At 40.1% G+C, this 17,220-nt stretch overlaps 1 protein-coding gene across 1 annotated transcript; it reads left to right on the top strand.

Annotated features, from left to right (window-relative positions):
• Positions 1-115: 115 nt before the first annotated feature.
• Positions 116-15,980, top strand: LOC133530506 (facilitated trehalose transporter Tret1-like). Its single transcript, XM_061868426.1, has 10 exons — positions 116-1,726; positions 2,517-2,652; positions 4,141-4,286; positions 4,792-6,018; positions 12,350-12,502; positions 13,068-13,190; positions 13,532-13,665; positions 14,347-14,479; positions 15,200-15,360; positions 15,791-15,980. The coding sequence occupies exons 1-10, from the start codon at positions 1,685-1,687 to the stop codon at positions 15,927-15,929; spliced, it is 2,394 nt and encodes a 797-aa protein (XP_061724410.1). The 5' UTR covers positions 116-1,684; the 3' UTR covers positions 15,930-15,980.
• Positions 15,981-17,220: the final 1,240 nt, after the last annotated feature.

The following is a 17,220-nucleotide window of genomic DNA, read 5'->3' as shown; positions in this document are numbered from 1 at the left end:
GCCATCAGATATGAGCGGCCAAGGTGCTGTGCTAAAATATATCTGAACAAGATATTAAGTGAAGCTTTGTCCAGATATTTGTGAACACCTTGTCCGCTCCGATATGTCTACCTACTATGCCTATCTCAAATATTGAAATATAAAGATAATAATTATCATATGTAGGTGTGAAACTTATTTCACAGAGATACTGCCCAGGGTTGCCAAGCGAACAAAATTTATTGTACATATATGGATCAAGTGAAGGAGAAAGTGAACGTCGTGTCGTATCAGGCCGTCAAGGAAGAGGCAAGAACGGAGAAGGAGAGGAGACAAGAGCGCAGCTCTTAAATTTATGATGATGATGACGATAATTTCGACTAATAAACATTATCGTACGCAAATGTACGATAATTTAGACCTTGGACGATTCAAGTCAAAAACTCTTTGGTATATGAAGCAAGAAAGTGAGTAGAAATATGTTAAAATTGGCACTTTTCGGGCGTAAGGCGCCTTGATATGTCGTCAAATGAGTATGACAAATTTTCCTCCAAACCGTTTGGAAGTAGCACAAATCGCTGAAATTTAAATAAATATAAATATTATAGAGACATTCCTACACAAATTGATTAAGTCCCACGGTAAGCTCAAGAAGGCTTGTATTGTGGGTACTCAGACAACGATATATATAATATATACAAATACTAATACATAGAAAACATCCATGACTCAGGAACAAATATCTGTGCTCATCACACAAATAAATGCCCTTACCGGGATTTGAACCCAGGACCATCGGCTTGATAGGCAGGGTCACTACCCACTCTGTCAGATCGGTCGTCAAAATATAGTTGTATTTAATGTTAGGAACGTAAAAAGAGCGTACCTGGGTCGCCTAGCAGGAGGACGTCTTATCGGACGCCCTAGGTATCGCTGGAGCGACATGGTGGAGGCGGATCTGCGCGAGCTTCGAGTCGACAATTGGCGAGAGGTCGCACAGGACCGAGAAAAGTGGCGCTGTCTTGTGTCGGAGGCCAAGTCTCATTTTGGGTCGCTGAGCCAACGAAGTAAGTAAGTAAGTAATGTTAGTTTCACAAGACTTAAATACCCGTGAACAAGATGAATGTAAGTGCGTCTAAATAGCGGGAGCTGAAAAACAATATAAAAGGTAAAGACGGTCTATAACCCGATTAATTTAAGTCTAGCAGAATGTAGTTTATTTTAAATATATATTGGACATTTATTTGCTTATTCTGCAAGTAATTTTACGAGTAGTGCCTTTTTGCCTGTACATGTCATCATCATACATGTACAATAATTTATTCATCGGTATTATAATTTTGACAATTAAATACGATAATTCACTTTCGCTCACCTGGCAACCCAGACACAGCCAAGGTTGCTGTGTCGCTATCTAATACTAAGGAAGAATTGTTATCAACTTTCAAATGTATTTCATATCTACTCTCAATATTTATACTTCATTAGACGTTATTACATTTTCTGAATCATAAAAAGGAATGTGAATCCTCTAAATTTCAAATTTGACGATTTTTTTTATTACGTAATATGGAACTTCATGGCGTATAACGTACAATATTGTATAGTAAAAGTATTTATAAGTGAGTGAGTTCTAATTATAATGTAAAAAAAGTGCATTTGAAGAATTACAACTGGGAAAATCTGAAAATATCAATAGAACAAAATGACGGACAGGAAAAAAAGGATTACTCCATTTATGAAACAAGTAAGTTATAAACTATTTCAATAAAAAATTGCAGCTTTCCGGCTAGTCTGGACAAATAAAGTTTAAATTGCTGTAAAGTAATTAGCTCAAAAGTAAGGTGATTACTAATATTTTTAAAACTATACATTTTTCAATATACATATTTAGTTTAATTTATATTAAGTAGAACATCTTATCTAACATATTTTTATCAGTAAATCAACATTAAGAAATATTGTATTGCATATCTGAAGCAACTACTTAATACGGTGCAAAGATACACACTATTTGGGGTACCTACCTTTGCTCCTCTACCTATAGAATCAGACCAAGATAAGTTGGCAGCGTTTTTGACAGCCCAGACAGTGCAAGTGTTATTTTAAACTTCAAACTTCTATGAAATTATGGCGCACTTGCACAGGCCGGGCTATGAAAATCGTTGCCAACTTAGCTTGGGCTGAGCAAAGTTGTCCCATCATGCCCTTAATTAAGGCGCAGACCAAAAAAGAGAGACTAGATTATAGTAACCAATGTAGCAATTCAAAATATGTACGTATTCATTTGCGTTTACCCCACCCCAGTAGAATATACACTCAATAAATCTTTGGTACACATAATAAAATAGAAATATAATCCTCGTATTTGAACACTTACACGTACTTAATAATTATATGATAATTAGACGTACGTATTACAGAATTGTAGAATAATTACCCTCAGGGAAGAAAAGTACGACTATTTAACAAAACTAATTTGCAGATGCAGTTTTCTCACTCTCACACATTCTAGAAAAAATATCCGTTATCTGCAGTGCCTAGTGACTGCAGCAGTCAGCATCAACATGATCGGCTGCGGCGCCTTCTTCGGCTTCCCAGGGATCCTGCTGCCGCAGCTGCAGAGCCCAGGATCGCTCATCAGCATGACTGAGAACCAGGCATCTTGGCTAGGTAAAGTGGGTGAAAGACGGGCGAGTAAGTTCGCGAACTTATGGCTCGACCTTTTTCGCTTATGTGTCACCCTAAGTAGGTACGCATAACTGGCATTTTATGTCTAGGCTAGTGAGGCGGTTACCTTCAAATGTTTTGACACCGTTATGGATGGTAGAACGCCAAGAAGACCTCCTTTCAGCAAGCTCCTCCCAACGCTCAAGGTCGATGGCGCAAGTTACGGAAAAAGAGACCTAAGCCCTTTTACGTGTACACGTTCAACGCAGCTGGCCAACTTTATTATCATGCGTGCAATAGAGTATTTAAGAGCAAGTTCGGCCTGGCCAGCCACATTAGGGCTCATGCAAAACAACGTCCATAATGTTTATTTAGGGTCGCCGTCATCGAAAACGATGAGGAGGACTATATATATAGGTACGCATACTTTAAAACCGCCGAGTAAGTTCGTTGACGATACGAAATATTTGAAATTTTGCTCGTAGCCTGCCTCTGCTCACACGTCTGTCACGTAAAATTGTTGTCAATTTGTTTCATTTATAGGTTTACACAGCTAGAAACAGATTACCTATGAATCTACTACTATTTAATGGTTGAATGCCAAGACAGTGTGTCACAAATTCACAATTTGACGTTTAAAAACCAAAAAAGGTTGCTTTACAGGCCTTAGTGTGTAATTCCTTTACATATCACCTTCACTCATCGCACCGGATACGTAGTATTTCCGAACCTAATTTGAAGTAAGTTTCATTGAAAGTTTGAGAAAAGTTTATTTTAATCAAAATGAAGCATAAATAAAATTATAAAAAATCAATATCCGCAACGCAGGCTTCGTCAGGAGGGTACAACCATAAATCAGCAACAGGTGTCGTCATTGCACACAAACAATAAAGCTATCCGCAACATGCAGGCTTCGTCATTTTTAATACACAGTCATTTCATTTAAAAAGGACCCATCCAAAAGTTCCTGTTGCGCTAGTAGCGTTTCCATGTTGCAAATGGATCGTGAATCACATGTTATCCCTAAGTCGGTTAAGTTCTTTAAAGAATCTATAAGGGTTCCGTTTTTTGCCATTTGGCTACGGAACCCTAAAAAAGCCTTAGCCTCTGTTCCCCAGGGTCCCGCAGTCTCCACTGCAATTGGCACAAAATCGTACATTGGTGCCAGGGTACTGTACTTAAATTAAATTAAAATTAAATAAGCATTTACACTTAGCGTGCTTGAGTTTGGCTGCATATTCAGCAGCTGCCCCAGCAGATCTAAAAGCGTGAGTGGGACGGTGCACACATGCTGATACACGTGGCGTACACAAGAACAAAATATTAGTTAAATAAGTCTTAAGGTCAATTCAATCAATCAATTCTTTGTACTTACAATACTGAGGCACATTAAATTAATATTCTCTTGAATGAATTATTCTATTCATGGAATACCATGTGCTCCTTTAAATATGTATACCGATTAGAATTTTTGTTTTTATACCTTTTCAGCTTCTGTGGGGTCAATTCCTATGATCTTCGGCAACTTTCTGGTCCCACCGATTATGACGCGCGCAGGGCGGAAAGTGGGGATCTACTGCGTGATTCTGATTTCGATTCTAAGCTGGTTCATCCTCTGTCTCGGTACCAGCTATGAGGTATGCAACTATGCACGGGATGTCTATCCCTGAGATTCTTATGTTTCCATATTTGCCATTGAGAACGCAGCTCTCGTGACTTCTGGACGGCCGGTTAACGTAAGCCAGAGGGAGGTTGCAAGATGGCGATCTTGATAGAAAACGCCAATCATTTGTCATCCCGATATTTTTTTTCTTATCTTTTGGTGTTTGTTGATGTACTATTGTCAACTTGGCTAGGCCCCTGTTCTGCCAATCTGACAGGAGGAGGTGCAAGAATTTGCTATTTGAAACAAGCTGCCTTATCTTAATTAACTGTACCAAATAAATTGAATTAATTAATTGATTGTGGGCGGTGGAGAAGTGGTGTCTTTATGCAACTATATTATATGTATATGTCACTTATCCTAATCTGAAAATTTTGTAACGACTAATTGTCGACATTCTTCTGTCTTACGCTTCTGGTAAATTAATTTAATTAGGTATGAGAGGTTACTACTTCTTTAATTCGCTTTATCTTTTTCAGTGGCTGCTAATAGGCAGGATGCTGCAAGGTTTCTCGTTTGGCATGTTCATGCCGCTTCGCTCCATCTTCATTGGCGAGTGCTCCAGCCCACGCTACCGCGCCGGATTCCTTTCCACCACCACCCTCGCACTAGCCTTTGGTTTATGTTTCGTTCATCTCACTGGATCACTCCTCAGTTACCAAGTAACGGCTCTCTGCTGCTTATCCTTCCCTTTTATCAGCCTTCTCTTGGTGATATATTCACCAGAGTCTCCAAGTTGGCTAGCTACCCAAGGGCAATACGACAAGTGCAGAAAGAATTTCATACGGTTGAGAGGAGAGGATGAAATACCAGAGTTAGACAAGCTGATACAAACAGTAAAGCATTTAGAGGCGCAACAAACTGATCAGCGGAATAAATTCAGACAAATTATCACGATTATGAAGAAAAAAGAATTTTTTAAACCAGTTTTCCTGATGTCTGCCTTATTCATTATGCAAAATTATTCCGGAGGACCAGTTATGGGAGTATACGCGGTAACGGTTTTAGGATTGCTGATGGGTCCCGAAGTTAACGCTCATTTCTGGATGGTGGCTTTAGACTTCATGAGACTGTTGGCAGGTGGTGTGGCTATTTATCTGATTAACAAAGTTAGAAGAAGAAAAATGCTGTTTATTATAGGAACTTTAAATGGAGGTAGCCAGCTCTTGATGGGTGTTTACGTGTTCGCTAGAACCAATGGATATTTGCTCTTCGATTCTTTGTGGATACCTGGTATATTGGTGAACCTTCAAATGATGACCGTTTCCTTGGGAATGCAGCCGTTGCCGGCCGTGATAGCTGGTGAGGTATTCCCATTGCAGCATAAGGGTTTAGCAGGAAGTGTTGGTTTAGTAACGCAGTGTTTGTCTGTACTTATTGTTCTGAGGGCCTTTCCTAGTCTGCTCTCTTCCATGGGTCTGGAAGGAACATACGCTGTCTGCTCTGGGGTTATAGCAGCGTGTCTGACGGTAGCGTGGGTGCTGCTGCCGGAGACGAGCGGCCGGACGCTGCAGCAGATCGAAGAACACTTCAGGGGGGCTCCGCTCCCAGACCTTGAAGCTGATGTTAGGGAGTCAGCTCCTTTGAATGAGAAGCTGAATGGTGTAGATAAAAGAGGCAGCGTACTCTTTACAGACACTGAAGCTAATGTTATAGAAAAGGAACCGTTAACAAAAATTGATGAAAATTCGTCGAATGGGAAACCAGTTAAGTAAAACTAATCAGATATAAAACTAAACGCTAACAAATAATGGAGAGGTGAAAAAGATGTATTCTGACCATCGCTGACACTCGTAGATAAGAGAATTGCATCCGAAAAGCGATGCCGCGCTGATGAAGGTACTTAGCCAGACTATATGACTGTATAAAATGCTTAATGAAGGTTTACTTTATATCTATATAGATGGCGTTGTTACGACAGGGGAATACATCCTACATCTCGCAAACGTTATTTCAACGTAAATCCATAAGGTGTTAAACTTTTTCCTATATTAGGAAAGGATTTGTGTATAGTTCAGCATGAATAGACATACGTCTGTATATAATTTATCACGGTGTTTTGTTTGTTTCTTGCTTCCCCTTGAACTATATTCCGTAAAACCTACTTTTTGGAAAGTGTTTGTCACTTTTTGATATCATAAATATCCTTTATTTGGACTATGTCCCATAGTGGCAACATCGCCACCAAAAAGGCGTTTTGCACTAAGTAAAGAGGCCCCCAGACGGGCCATAGTTTCACGAAAATGTGTGGCTGCAACAGTGTGGCTGGTAGCATCAGCCAGCATTTACGGCCAGACAATGCAATACTCGACAATATTTTTAGTATGGCCGGGATATATTGTGATATATTTTTAGTGTGGCCGATGAATGTTTAGGGTCCCAGCCATATTGCCGGTAAAATCGCTTTGCAATCGAAAATACTGCAATATTTCTTATTGCTGTCTCACTATACGGCATAAGTGCGTCCTTTTTTCATGCTACGTGAAGTGTGTTTGTTGTTGTTTGGTTCGCGGTTTGAGGTTAGGTACGTATCAAAATGAGTGGAACATGGTCAAACGCAAAAATTATTGATTTTATCAATGAAGTGCATTTGTACCCGCAATTGTGGAACGTGGAATGCGGAATATACAAGGATCGAAACGCTAAGAAAGATGGGTGGGCAGATGTTGCCCAAAAATTTGGTATATCAAGTGAGGAGGCGTACAAAAAATTTAGAAGTTTGAGGACATACGCCAAGAACGAGGAAAAAAAAAAGAAAAGTGGCAGCGCTTGTGGAAAGCCCGTAAAATGGTTTGCCTTTGACGCCATATCATTTGTACAACGCGTACTAGTTCGTCAGCCATTGTAGCCATACTAGCCATATATGTAGCCCATGTAAAGACAAAATAATGAAATATTGCATACTGAAATATTTTGCTTAAATATTGCCGAGATATACATTTTCCAGCCATATGCTGCAATAAAATGTTTTTCGTATTGCTGAGATATATTTGGCAATATTGTAGCCACATATTTCAACAAAAGTGTAGCCCGTCTGGAGGCCCCTTAACAATAAAAAGATGTTGTTATCTGTAAGCGGCTTTAGCTCTGAAATTAGGCGAATTCCAAAAAAGTTTATAGGACATTTTAGTCTTTAAATTGTGATCAGGATTATACTCTTAAAATCTCTCGCAATGATCACGGGCACCGTGTATAAATATTTTGTATATTATTATTGTAAATAAAATATGTGACGTTCCATGGTAAAAGGTACCTTATGGCGGTTGGCGCTTACGTCGCGTCGCGTAGCACCGCATAACCAATCCATGACCACCCCCATGACTTTCTACAGTACCACTGAGAAGGTAAGGTGGAGGCTATGGCTCTCTTCGATACTAATCTCACTACTAGGCATTTAAATTCTGCTAATAGTATTGAATACGAGTGGTACCAGTACCACTCGATTCTCAATTTCTATCGCTCGTATTACAAAAATAACATTAACAGAATCGAGTGACGAAATCGAGTGCTCAAAATTCAAAAAACGGCCCTATAAACACTGAATTCTCGTAAATTTCTAGAGATTTGGTAACGTTCGTGTGTGTTTTTGGTTTTTGGGATCGCGAGCTATCTTGGTAAGCTGTGCGCTTGGTAGCCACAATTGGTTGGTGGTTGGTGGTCGTGAGTAATAAACATAGGAATGTAATTTATATTTTACGTAAGTTGTAAATATAAACTGACACGCGTATAACCTTATGCTGCAAACACTATCAAATTACACTTGTTGTACTAATTCAGGGAATCAATACCAGAGCCTAGTAAATAAAGAAGACTAATAACCCTCATACAAAGCCGCGAGATTAGTGTTCCAAGCAAAAATTCCCACTTTGTCGTTTGCCATAAGGACGCTTTGACAGCTTATTCTTATAAAGATACAAGTTTGCTTGTAGATTTGCTCGTCCTAGTCGTCCATATGGTGAGCGACAAAGACTTTAACTCGACTTTGACACATTTTAGTTTTAGATGATATTAAATATTATTTTTACATTTCAGTTCTTTGCATATGAAAACTGCCACCCTACCACGTCGATGGCAAACAAGCATACGGCCTGCCTGATGGTAAGCAGTCACCGTAGCCTATGGACGCCTGCAACTCCAGAGGTGTTACATGCGCGTTGCCGAACCTTTAAAAACCTGTAAACTCCTTTTTTGAAGAACCCCATACTGTAGACCCTCGGGAAAGCTCATTCCGGAGCGTCCGCGGAAGGAAATTCTTCTTTAACCGCACAGTGCGTGACTATTTAGGCTCTAGGGTATGAGGATGAACACCCTGCCGACGGCGAGCGGTGCGGTGATAGAAAGCGGCCGTTGGAATCATGTCAAATTCTTCAGAGCACAGCCCATTGTACAAGCGGTAGAACACACACAAGAAGGCAAAGTCTCTCCTTAGACTTAAAGGTTCAATGCCGCTTGTGAGTTTGGGATCATCGACGATCGTACAGCGCACCTTTGGACTGAGTCGAAGGGTCCAAGCTGGCATCCAGGTGATCCTGCCCAAAGGTGACTGCAGTACTCCAAGCGCCACCCTAATGCTATTTAATATTTCAAAACGTTAAATTGTTGACTGTTATAATCGCATTTATAGTCACAAAAGTAGATTTAAAGCGTAAAGCGTAAGCGTTTGTGTGGTAGGGCACAGCACAGCGGATGTTATTCCAGATCTAGAGCAGAGCCCAACTGGAGAAGTACCTCCACCTTACAGAAAACCGCAGCCAACACTAGACCCTACTCATAGTGTTGTGTTCCTGCCGGTGAGTAAGGTTACCAGAGCTGAACGAGGGGGAGGGGGGTTTAGGGTCGGCAACGCGCATGTAACTCCTCTGGAGTTGCAGGCGTACATAGGCTACGGAAACTGCTTACCATCAGGCGGGCCGGACGCTTGTTTGCCACCGACGTAGTATAAAAAAAAAATTGAGCCGTAATAGTTCTTTTTTTAACATTAGAAAAAAGGTAAACAATCCTGACATGTTAAAACAAAACATAATGAAAAACCCTTTTTAAAAATCAGTAAACTATTACTAATGAAAGAAAATAATGTAAATAATCGTATATGATTTATAATTGTTACATATCTGCCGTGACTTATTTTTCCAAAGTGTTTTTCAATCAAAATACACATTAATATACGTTGTTTCTAATGCCAAAGAGAATTTGAAATAGAGGTGGATTGTCAAAGTAAACTTCGTAGCCACAGTAAATTTACTGCCATCTTCTGATACATGATTAAAACTTTTAGAACGCCATTTGACTTTGATCCTCATTCTTTCAATGATAAATTAATGATATTTTATAGGTATGGCGGCATCTTTTCGAGCAATGGCGCTATAACCTTTGGCCTATGCTCTAGTAGATGGCGCAACTTTATGATATTTATTTTTTTAGGTATGTAGGTTGTTCGTCTTGAATATTTACTAGTCTCGGCTAACACGTACCTTGCATATTTATTAAGACAACTAAGTATTTTAAATATAATAAGTTCCTGTTCAACTCGTACTAAGATTTTATAAATTAAATATGTACAATTTACTTATAATCGTCCTTCATCTATCTTTAATCCAATCAGAATTACATTTAAATGAAACAGTGCAAAAAATAAAATCCATACTACAAAAACGTCACAAAAAATGTGTGGATAGTAATACGGATGAATTTTTAAATAATGCCCTTAGTTTTCTCCATAGAACGGACAGTTATGGAGAATTTTTGAAGACTGTCAATGTGAGTAGTTGTGGAAATGGAGATTACAGTTCTAGTTATGTTCGTGAGCATATTGTGGATGGTCTTTTGACAAGCCACGAAATTCCTGAATCACATTGGCATGAATACAAGGTAAGCCACTTGAATTGCTTTATTTTAACTCTTTGGAGGCTTTATGACATAAACAATAACATCACTCAAACACCAAGCTACCGGGCGCAAAGCGAGCTAATGTAAACCTTCCTCGAAAGTGTGAAGGTTACTTTGACAGCGTCCGCCATGACATCTATTGGTGTCCTTGGCGCTGTGGACACGATGGCAAACGACACTTTTAGGGGTTCTTGGCGTTCAAAAGGTTAAGCAGTTGTCCGACGGGCTGCGATCACCGAGAAGAAAGTATCGATGGACGATTTTTTTTCTAGAACGCTCTTAGAAATATTTTTGCCTGCTGAGTCAGTAGCTGCAATCAACGACAAATTATCATAATATATAATTATTATATATCTCTTACAAATTCTCGGGACCGTGGGGTCTCGGGCATTTGGAAGGCGTGCGTGGGGCCGAAGCCAACACTCCTGCTTGCACTATAGTAGTACCCAAGGACAAGCCCCGGTTAGTGTAGGACTATTGGGTTAAGTAGCTAGTGGACTGGTAACCGAGACTATGGAGGAGACTATGGCACCTGCCCTGATCATATGTTAAAAAACACGAAAAAATGGACAGGTGGTGACTCGCCAACTCACAATTTGGGTCTCCGAAAACGGTCGCTCGCACGGAGCGACAAGGGGACAACATTGCGTGAGCGGCTCAGGGTGTGGAGAGGTGTGCGCCGCTTGCTACCCAGTGGCTGTAAACAGTCACTGTGCCAACTCGCGTCTTATGCATATTTCACTTCCACCCTGCGAGCATATAGCTCTGAGACCCCACTCTGGACGGCCGGTAAAGGCAAGCCAGAGGTGAGAGTCCTGCGGCCCCTGCTCAGTTTTCACTCCAGCCGGCCAATCAAGGTAAGCCGGAGAGAGGGGCCTGACCGACTCTTAGGGGTATGGGACCCACGGGACGTCACTTCCCATTCAGCTCGCCACAAGCTGCCCTGGGGGCTAATTATTATTATTATATTTTACAAGGGATTAACATTTACACGTATTACGAGTACTTGACGCTGGTCGGACAGCTGCCCAATCAAGGCTTGGAAAACAGAAAATTTCCAAACTATTATCATGCACTTGGCAAAACCTTTTTAGTTCGGTTTCGTGCGTGGAACCGTTATTTTTAAACCGGTTTTTAAAAGACCATTTCTATAAAGTTCTTGTCAGATTAAGCTGTTTAGAACAATAAAAATTGGTTTATTCCTACGCACGGTATCTTCGTTTACGCGACAGACGGCCGGTAAGCCGTGTCGATGTCGCCGCTCGTCGAATAAACCGGTTTATTTAGGGTATAATAAAAATAGAATAGAATAGGTTATAAAGAGGGAAGAATAGCTTTTTGAATCTAACAAAGTAACGGTAATTTTTCTACGAAAATCCATTTCGGGAGAAAACAGAGAATATTTAGAAGTGGAAAAACGTTTTCTCTTTTTTTATATAGACGATGATACATTATATTCTTCCCTCTTAAAACATTCGCGTTCTTGTGAACTGAAAAACTATTTTTGAAACCGGATTCTGAGCCCTGGTTACGACAGGGATTTCACTGCAGCAACCTTCTGCTGCAGCGTAGCAGCAAAGGGAAACGGGCGATGAGTTAATCGTTACAATCTCGAAAACGATACGGCAACGACAAAACGCAATTTAACCTTTTGAACACAAACATCACTCAAACGTCAAGCTCCCGGGCGTAAGAGAGCTAATGTAAACCTTACTCGAAAGTGTGAAGGTTACTTTAACAGCGTTATGGGTATAACACTTCTAGTTGTCCTTGGCACAGTGGACACGTCTAGTAACGACGACTAGGTGTTCTTGGAATCAAAAGGTTAACATGGAAAATTATTATTTATTATTATTTATTTATTATTTATTTATTATTTATTGTTCGGAGAACCAACAGCTATAGATTGTACAATAGTTATATATATAGATAACAAAGAGCCAATTATAGGTTCCCACCGGTAGCAACAGGTTAACAGATAATTGGTGGTTAGCACTAGATTTTTTTTTTTTTTTTACAACGTGTTACCACTAATATTACCACTAATTACAGTAACATCTTTCTTTTCCCGCTACTGCAACGCTACTGCAGTCGTAATGTAACCTTAATGTTACTCGTCATCATATATCGTCATTATTAGCCGTTTTACAGGTAGTTTACAATAAGGAGTTTGAGTCACCCCACCACGAGATGGCGGCACTACAGACATGGCGGCAGAATTTACGAAGAGTCGTTTCGCATAATCAAGGATATATCTCTGGAAAACATAGTTATTCGCTGCATCTCAATCATTTTGGGGATTTTGTAAGTACCGATACCAATAAATATACCTTCTAGAAAACTTTGAATGAAGGTTTTCAATTCAATAAGATATTTTTCATAATTATTCGCGACTGGACCAACGGCCCGATTCGATGAATGAGATACGATAACGATAAGGGCTGGTTTAGATAAGTTCTCATTTAGATATCGTTTGTACGTCGTATAATTGACAGAAGCAGCTCGATTCGGGCAACCAATGTCACTTTGACGTTAGAAATATCGTAGATAGATCTTATTGGGATCACGGCGGAATCGAAATAAACGTCAATTTTGACATGTCATGTTATCGATCTTTTAAAGATCTTTCCAAGATCTTAAACGTGCCTGAATCATTGTTCGAATCGGGCCGCAAGTGTTTTTTTGTTTGAAATGACTGTCTGCGATATTTAGGAATATACGAAATATCTTCTCATATTCGCTATTTCCGAGCAAAACTAACTACCAATGTTTTTTTCACCCTATTTTATTTTTAAAAACCCGAGAATATTGTGGCCAGCAGTGGGATGTAAATATAGCCTGGTGATGATGATATCCATTGTAATTTCAGGCTCCAGTGGAATACGCCACAAAGATCTTGAAGCTGAAAAAGACTCCGCACTTATTCGATCCTGCGCATGACCCTTTCAGACGAGATTTCCATAAACATGCCCACAAAAGAGCGCCCAGGCAGGTATGGTAACCTTTAAACGGACAAAGCTTTCGTTAAACTAATATTTACAAGCGAATTCGTGTATACGTGGATACTACATTTTTTAAATTACTTAAATGAGAAATGGGAACATTCACCGTCTCATTCTAAATTGTGGCCTTTTGGGAAACCCTCTCCAAATACTCGTAAACAACTGTTTCCAGAAAAGTGCGGATACAGGAGTTGTACAGTTGTTGCAAGGATCGGGTAGACGTATGAAATCGCGACGCAGTTAACGCCTGTCAAATATGAATGGCAAGAAATCACACGCGGTCTAGATTCGCAGGCAGAGATCTTCAAGATGATGAATGATTGATTGGCAGGTAGACTGGCGCTCAGCGGGCTTCAAGCCTGTGCGGGAGCAGCAGCACGCTTGCGGCGCGTGCTACGCATTCGCGGTCGCGCATGCGCTGCAAGCCCAACTTTATAAGCGGCATGGGGACTGGAGCGAGCTGAGGTGAGCTGTGATTGGTCAGTTGAGTTGGAGTCAGTTGTGATTGGTCGGCTAGGTTTAAAGCCTGAGCAGCAACAGCATGCTTGTGGCAACTGCTACAACATGCTGTAAAGTTGCGCTTGCAAACTTTACAGGGCCGGATTTAAGCGAACTGAGGTAAGTTCGTCATTTTCTTCCCGTATTATTTTGATTTCCTCACGCTGATATTCTATCAAAAAGTGATTGACCAAATGATAGCGATAGCGATCTTTGGTTGAGAAATCGCACATATGTCCGTATATCATAGCCATTTTACTCAAACATTATAAGTCATTATATCGACGATTTATTATGCGGAAGGCATCCACTATAATCTCACAATCGAATGGTTTACGAGTAAACATACTTTCAGAGAACTCACGGGAATCAATCCAAATGGAGTAAGATATTATTTAGCACTGCCCACAATGTTTTCTACAAAACAACGTTACTTACGAATGCTAATTCAGAAAGGACCTAAATGGATCTAAGGAGGTTATAGGGAGGTTTCTTAAGATAAACAAGGATAACAAAATCGTGTCACAGACCACGTATAATAAATTTAAGATACCGAGCTTCTAGAAAAAGTGGTTTGTTTTTAAATGCACTTTAGAATTAAAGAATAATGAATACGTAGAATTAGAAATGAATCGTTTTTATTTTCAGCCCCCAACAGATAATCGACTGCAGCTACCCCGACGGCAATCAGGGTTGCGACGGAGGCTCTCTGAATGCGGCTATGCGATACGTCGCCAGAGAAGGACTCATCATGGAGAAATTCTACCCTTATAAGGGAAAGGTTGGTGCCCTCACATCCTGCATAACCCTCTCCAATTGCAAAAGCTCGAACGCTTGAACTCATCTGCTACTATATACTAATACGAGAGGCAGTGAGCGCTGTTAGAATTTTCTAAAAAATGAGGGGGCCTGGAGGTGGTCTTGATATTCTACGGTATAGTTTTAATGGTTCCCTGATTTCGGGAATGCGGTTCGTCACCAGAAACAGATGTCACGGAGAACTTATACCTCTTTGAGGTCAGAAGTTATTCCTTTGGGAATATTCTGTAATGGACGCGCTCACAGCAGTCGGTTTTATCTAAGGGGAAGTACAATTTAATATCCTAATTTGGGGGTTCCTAACAAAGTAAACAAGAGATGGTACTGATGTCTTTCGATCAAAATTGTTGCATGTTGGCCATTGTAGCAGTATTCACGGCGCAAAACTACTTCCAAAAGAGAGGTATAGGCGCTGTGAATGTCATCTCGCTTAGTGTGGTAGGGCACAGCACAGCGGATGCCATTCCAGATCTAGAGCAGAGCCCAACTGGGGAAGTACCTCCACCTTACAGAAAACCGCAGCCAAATGACACTAGACCCCACTCATAGTGTTGTGTTCCTGCCGGCGAGTCAGTTTCCATCAGGCGGGCCGTGTGCTTGTTTTCTCCCACGTAGTATGAAAAAACGAGCGAAGGACAATTTTACTAGCATATAATGTTTCTAAGTTCTAATTTTATTCCAGAAAGGCCGCTGTCGCTACAGCAGAGTCCTCGTGCGGGCCAGGCCGCGGCGCTGGGCTCTCCTGCCGGCCGGGGACGAAGACGCCATGGAACTAGCTCTGGCTGCCATCGGGCCTCTCGCTGTTGCTGTTAACGCTGCGCCATTTACGTTTCAACTTTATAAGTATGGCTTACTGCACCTCCTATCCTTTGGAAATTTATTAATTACTTCTCAAGGTCTTACTCTTACTTAAGTATTATAGAATTGAGTAGCCGTTTTTAGCCGAATTACGTAATCTAAAATTTGATAATTTAGTCTATATATGTCCCATTGCGGGACACAGGCCTTCTCTCATGCGTGAGAAGAGCTATAGCTGAAGCTTTAGTCTCACGCTGGCCCAATGCGGGTTGGGAACTTCACATACACCTTTGAATTTCTGCACGGATGTACTTACATAAGTTCCAAAAAACTCATTAGTTCGAGCCAGGATTTGAACCCGCGACCTCTGGATTGGAAATCGGACGTCATATCCACTAGGCCACCACCGTTTAGCAATCTAAATTTTACATTCTTAAGTATCTTATTAGTATAATCAAAAACTGTGGTATTCCAGGGGTGGCGTTTACGATGACCTATTCTGTACACCCTGGCAACTGAACCATGCTATGTTACTCGTTGGTTACACCCAGGAGTACTGGATACTGCTCAACTGGTGGGGGAAGAATTGGGGGGAGGATGGGTATATGAGGTAGGTTTTTTCAATACGATTGTAAACGTCAAATAATAAATAGATATTATTGGACTTTTCTCTTAATATGGCTGATCCGCAATATCAAAGAGAATTTGAAATAGAGGTGATTGTCAAAGAAAATTTTGTAGCCACAGTAAATTTACTGCCATCTTTAGACACATGATTAAAGCTTTTAGAACGCCGACTTTCACTCTTTCTCTTCTCTTTTTTTTCCTTTTGACAGTTTGACTCCTCATCCTTATTCTTTCACTGATATGTGTTTTTGTTAAATATCTAAAAGTGGCGCCATCTTACCGGGCATAGGCCAAAGGTTGTGGCGCCATCGCTCAAAACGATGCCGCTATACCTTTGGCCTTTGATCTATTAGATGGCGCCACTTTTTGATATTTAAGAGGAATTACTAGTTACGATTTTTCCATACAAACGCTCTCGACTGTTTCTCCCTGGATTTTTAACTTAGAGCAATGATTTTTTCAAATAAGTTCCATATCATCAATATCTGGGCCGCAATGGTTTGCTTTTTTGGAGTATACAAATATGACAACAAATATCCAGAAAATCATAAAATAGCGGCATAGATTATTTATTCCTCTTGCAGTTTCCAAAATTTCATAATGATTGGATGCGTTTTGGAGAAGGAAACAATCAAGAGCGAAACCTCGATTTTAGAGTTTTTTGCGTGGGAATTTTAGTCCATGCTGCAGTTGTCCTTATTGCACGCACGCACTCCCGCCTACCGCAGCGCGACAGCAACATAGCTTCAAAAATTCGAGATTTGAATAGTTCCTAGCTCAGCTAGGAATTGCTCTTAACAAATTTAACACATATCAGTGAAAGGATAAGGTTCAAAGTCAAATGGCGTTCTAAAAGATTTAATCATGTGTCTAAAGATGACAGTAAATTTACTGTAGCTAAAGTTTTCTTTGACAATCCACCTTTATTTAAAAATTTTGACAATATCCACATACACAAATTACAGATTTATAATCTTATGGGCTCACCATCAATTCAGAAGCAAATTAGCAACGAAAATGTTTCGGTTTAAAGAATCTTTATTGTCTAAGAAATTGCACAAATTTCACTTAAAGACAACTTATAAATAGCTAACTTAAAAAACAATACAAGTTACGCAATAAACAAGCACTTATTATGACAATGTTTAACAATAACACAGTTGCATTGAGAAACATGATAACAGGATACTCGTAAAAGACAAAAATAAAACTAGCAATCGACCCTATAGTTTGAATATAAGGTTTAGATTTGATTGGTTAGTAATAGGAAAGTAAGAT

Source organism: Cydia pomonella, chromosome 23 (assembly GCF_033807575.1).
Source record: "Cydia pomonella isolate Wapato2018A chromosome 23, ilCydPomo1, whole genome shotgun sequence".
NCBI lineage: Eukaryota > Metazoa > Arthropoda > Insecta > Lepidoptera > Tortricidae > Cydia > Cydia pomonella.
This window is presented reverse-complemented; position numbering and strand designations above follow the sequence as displayed.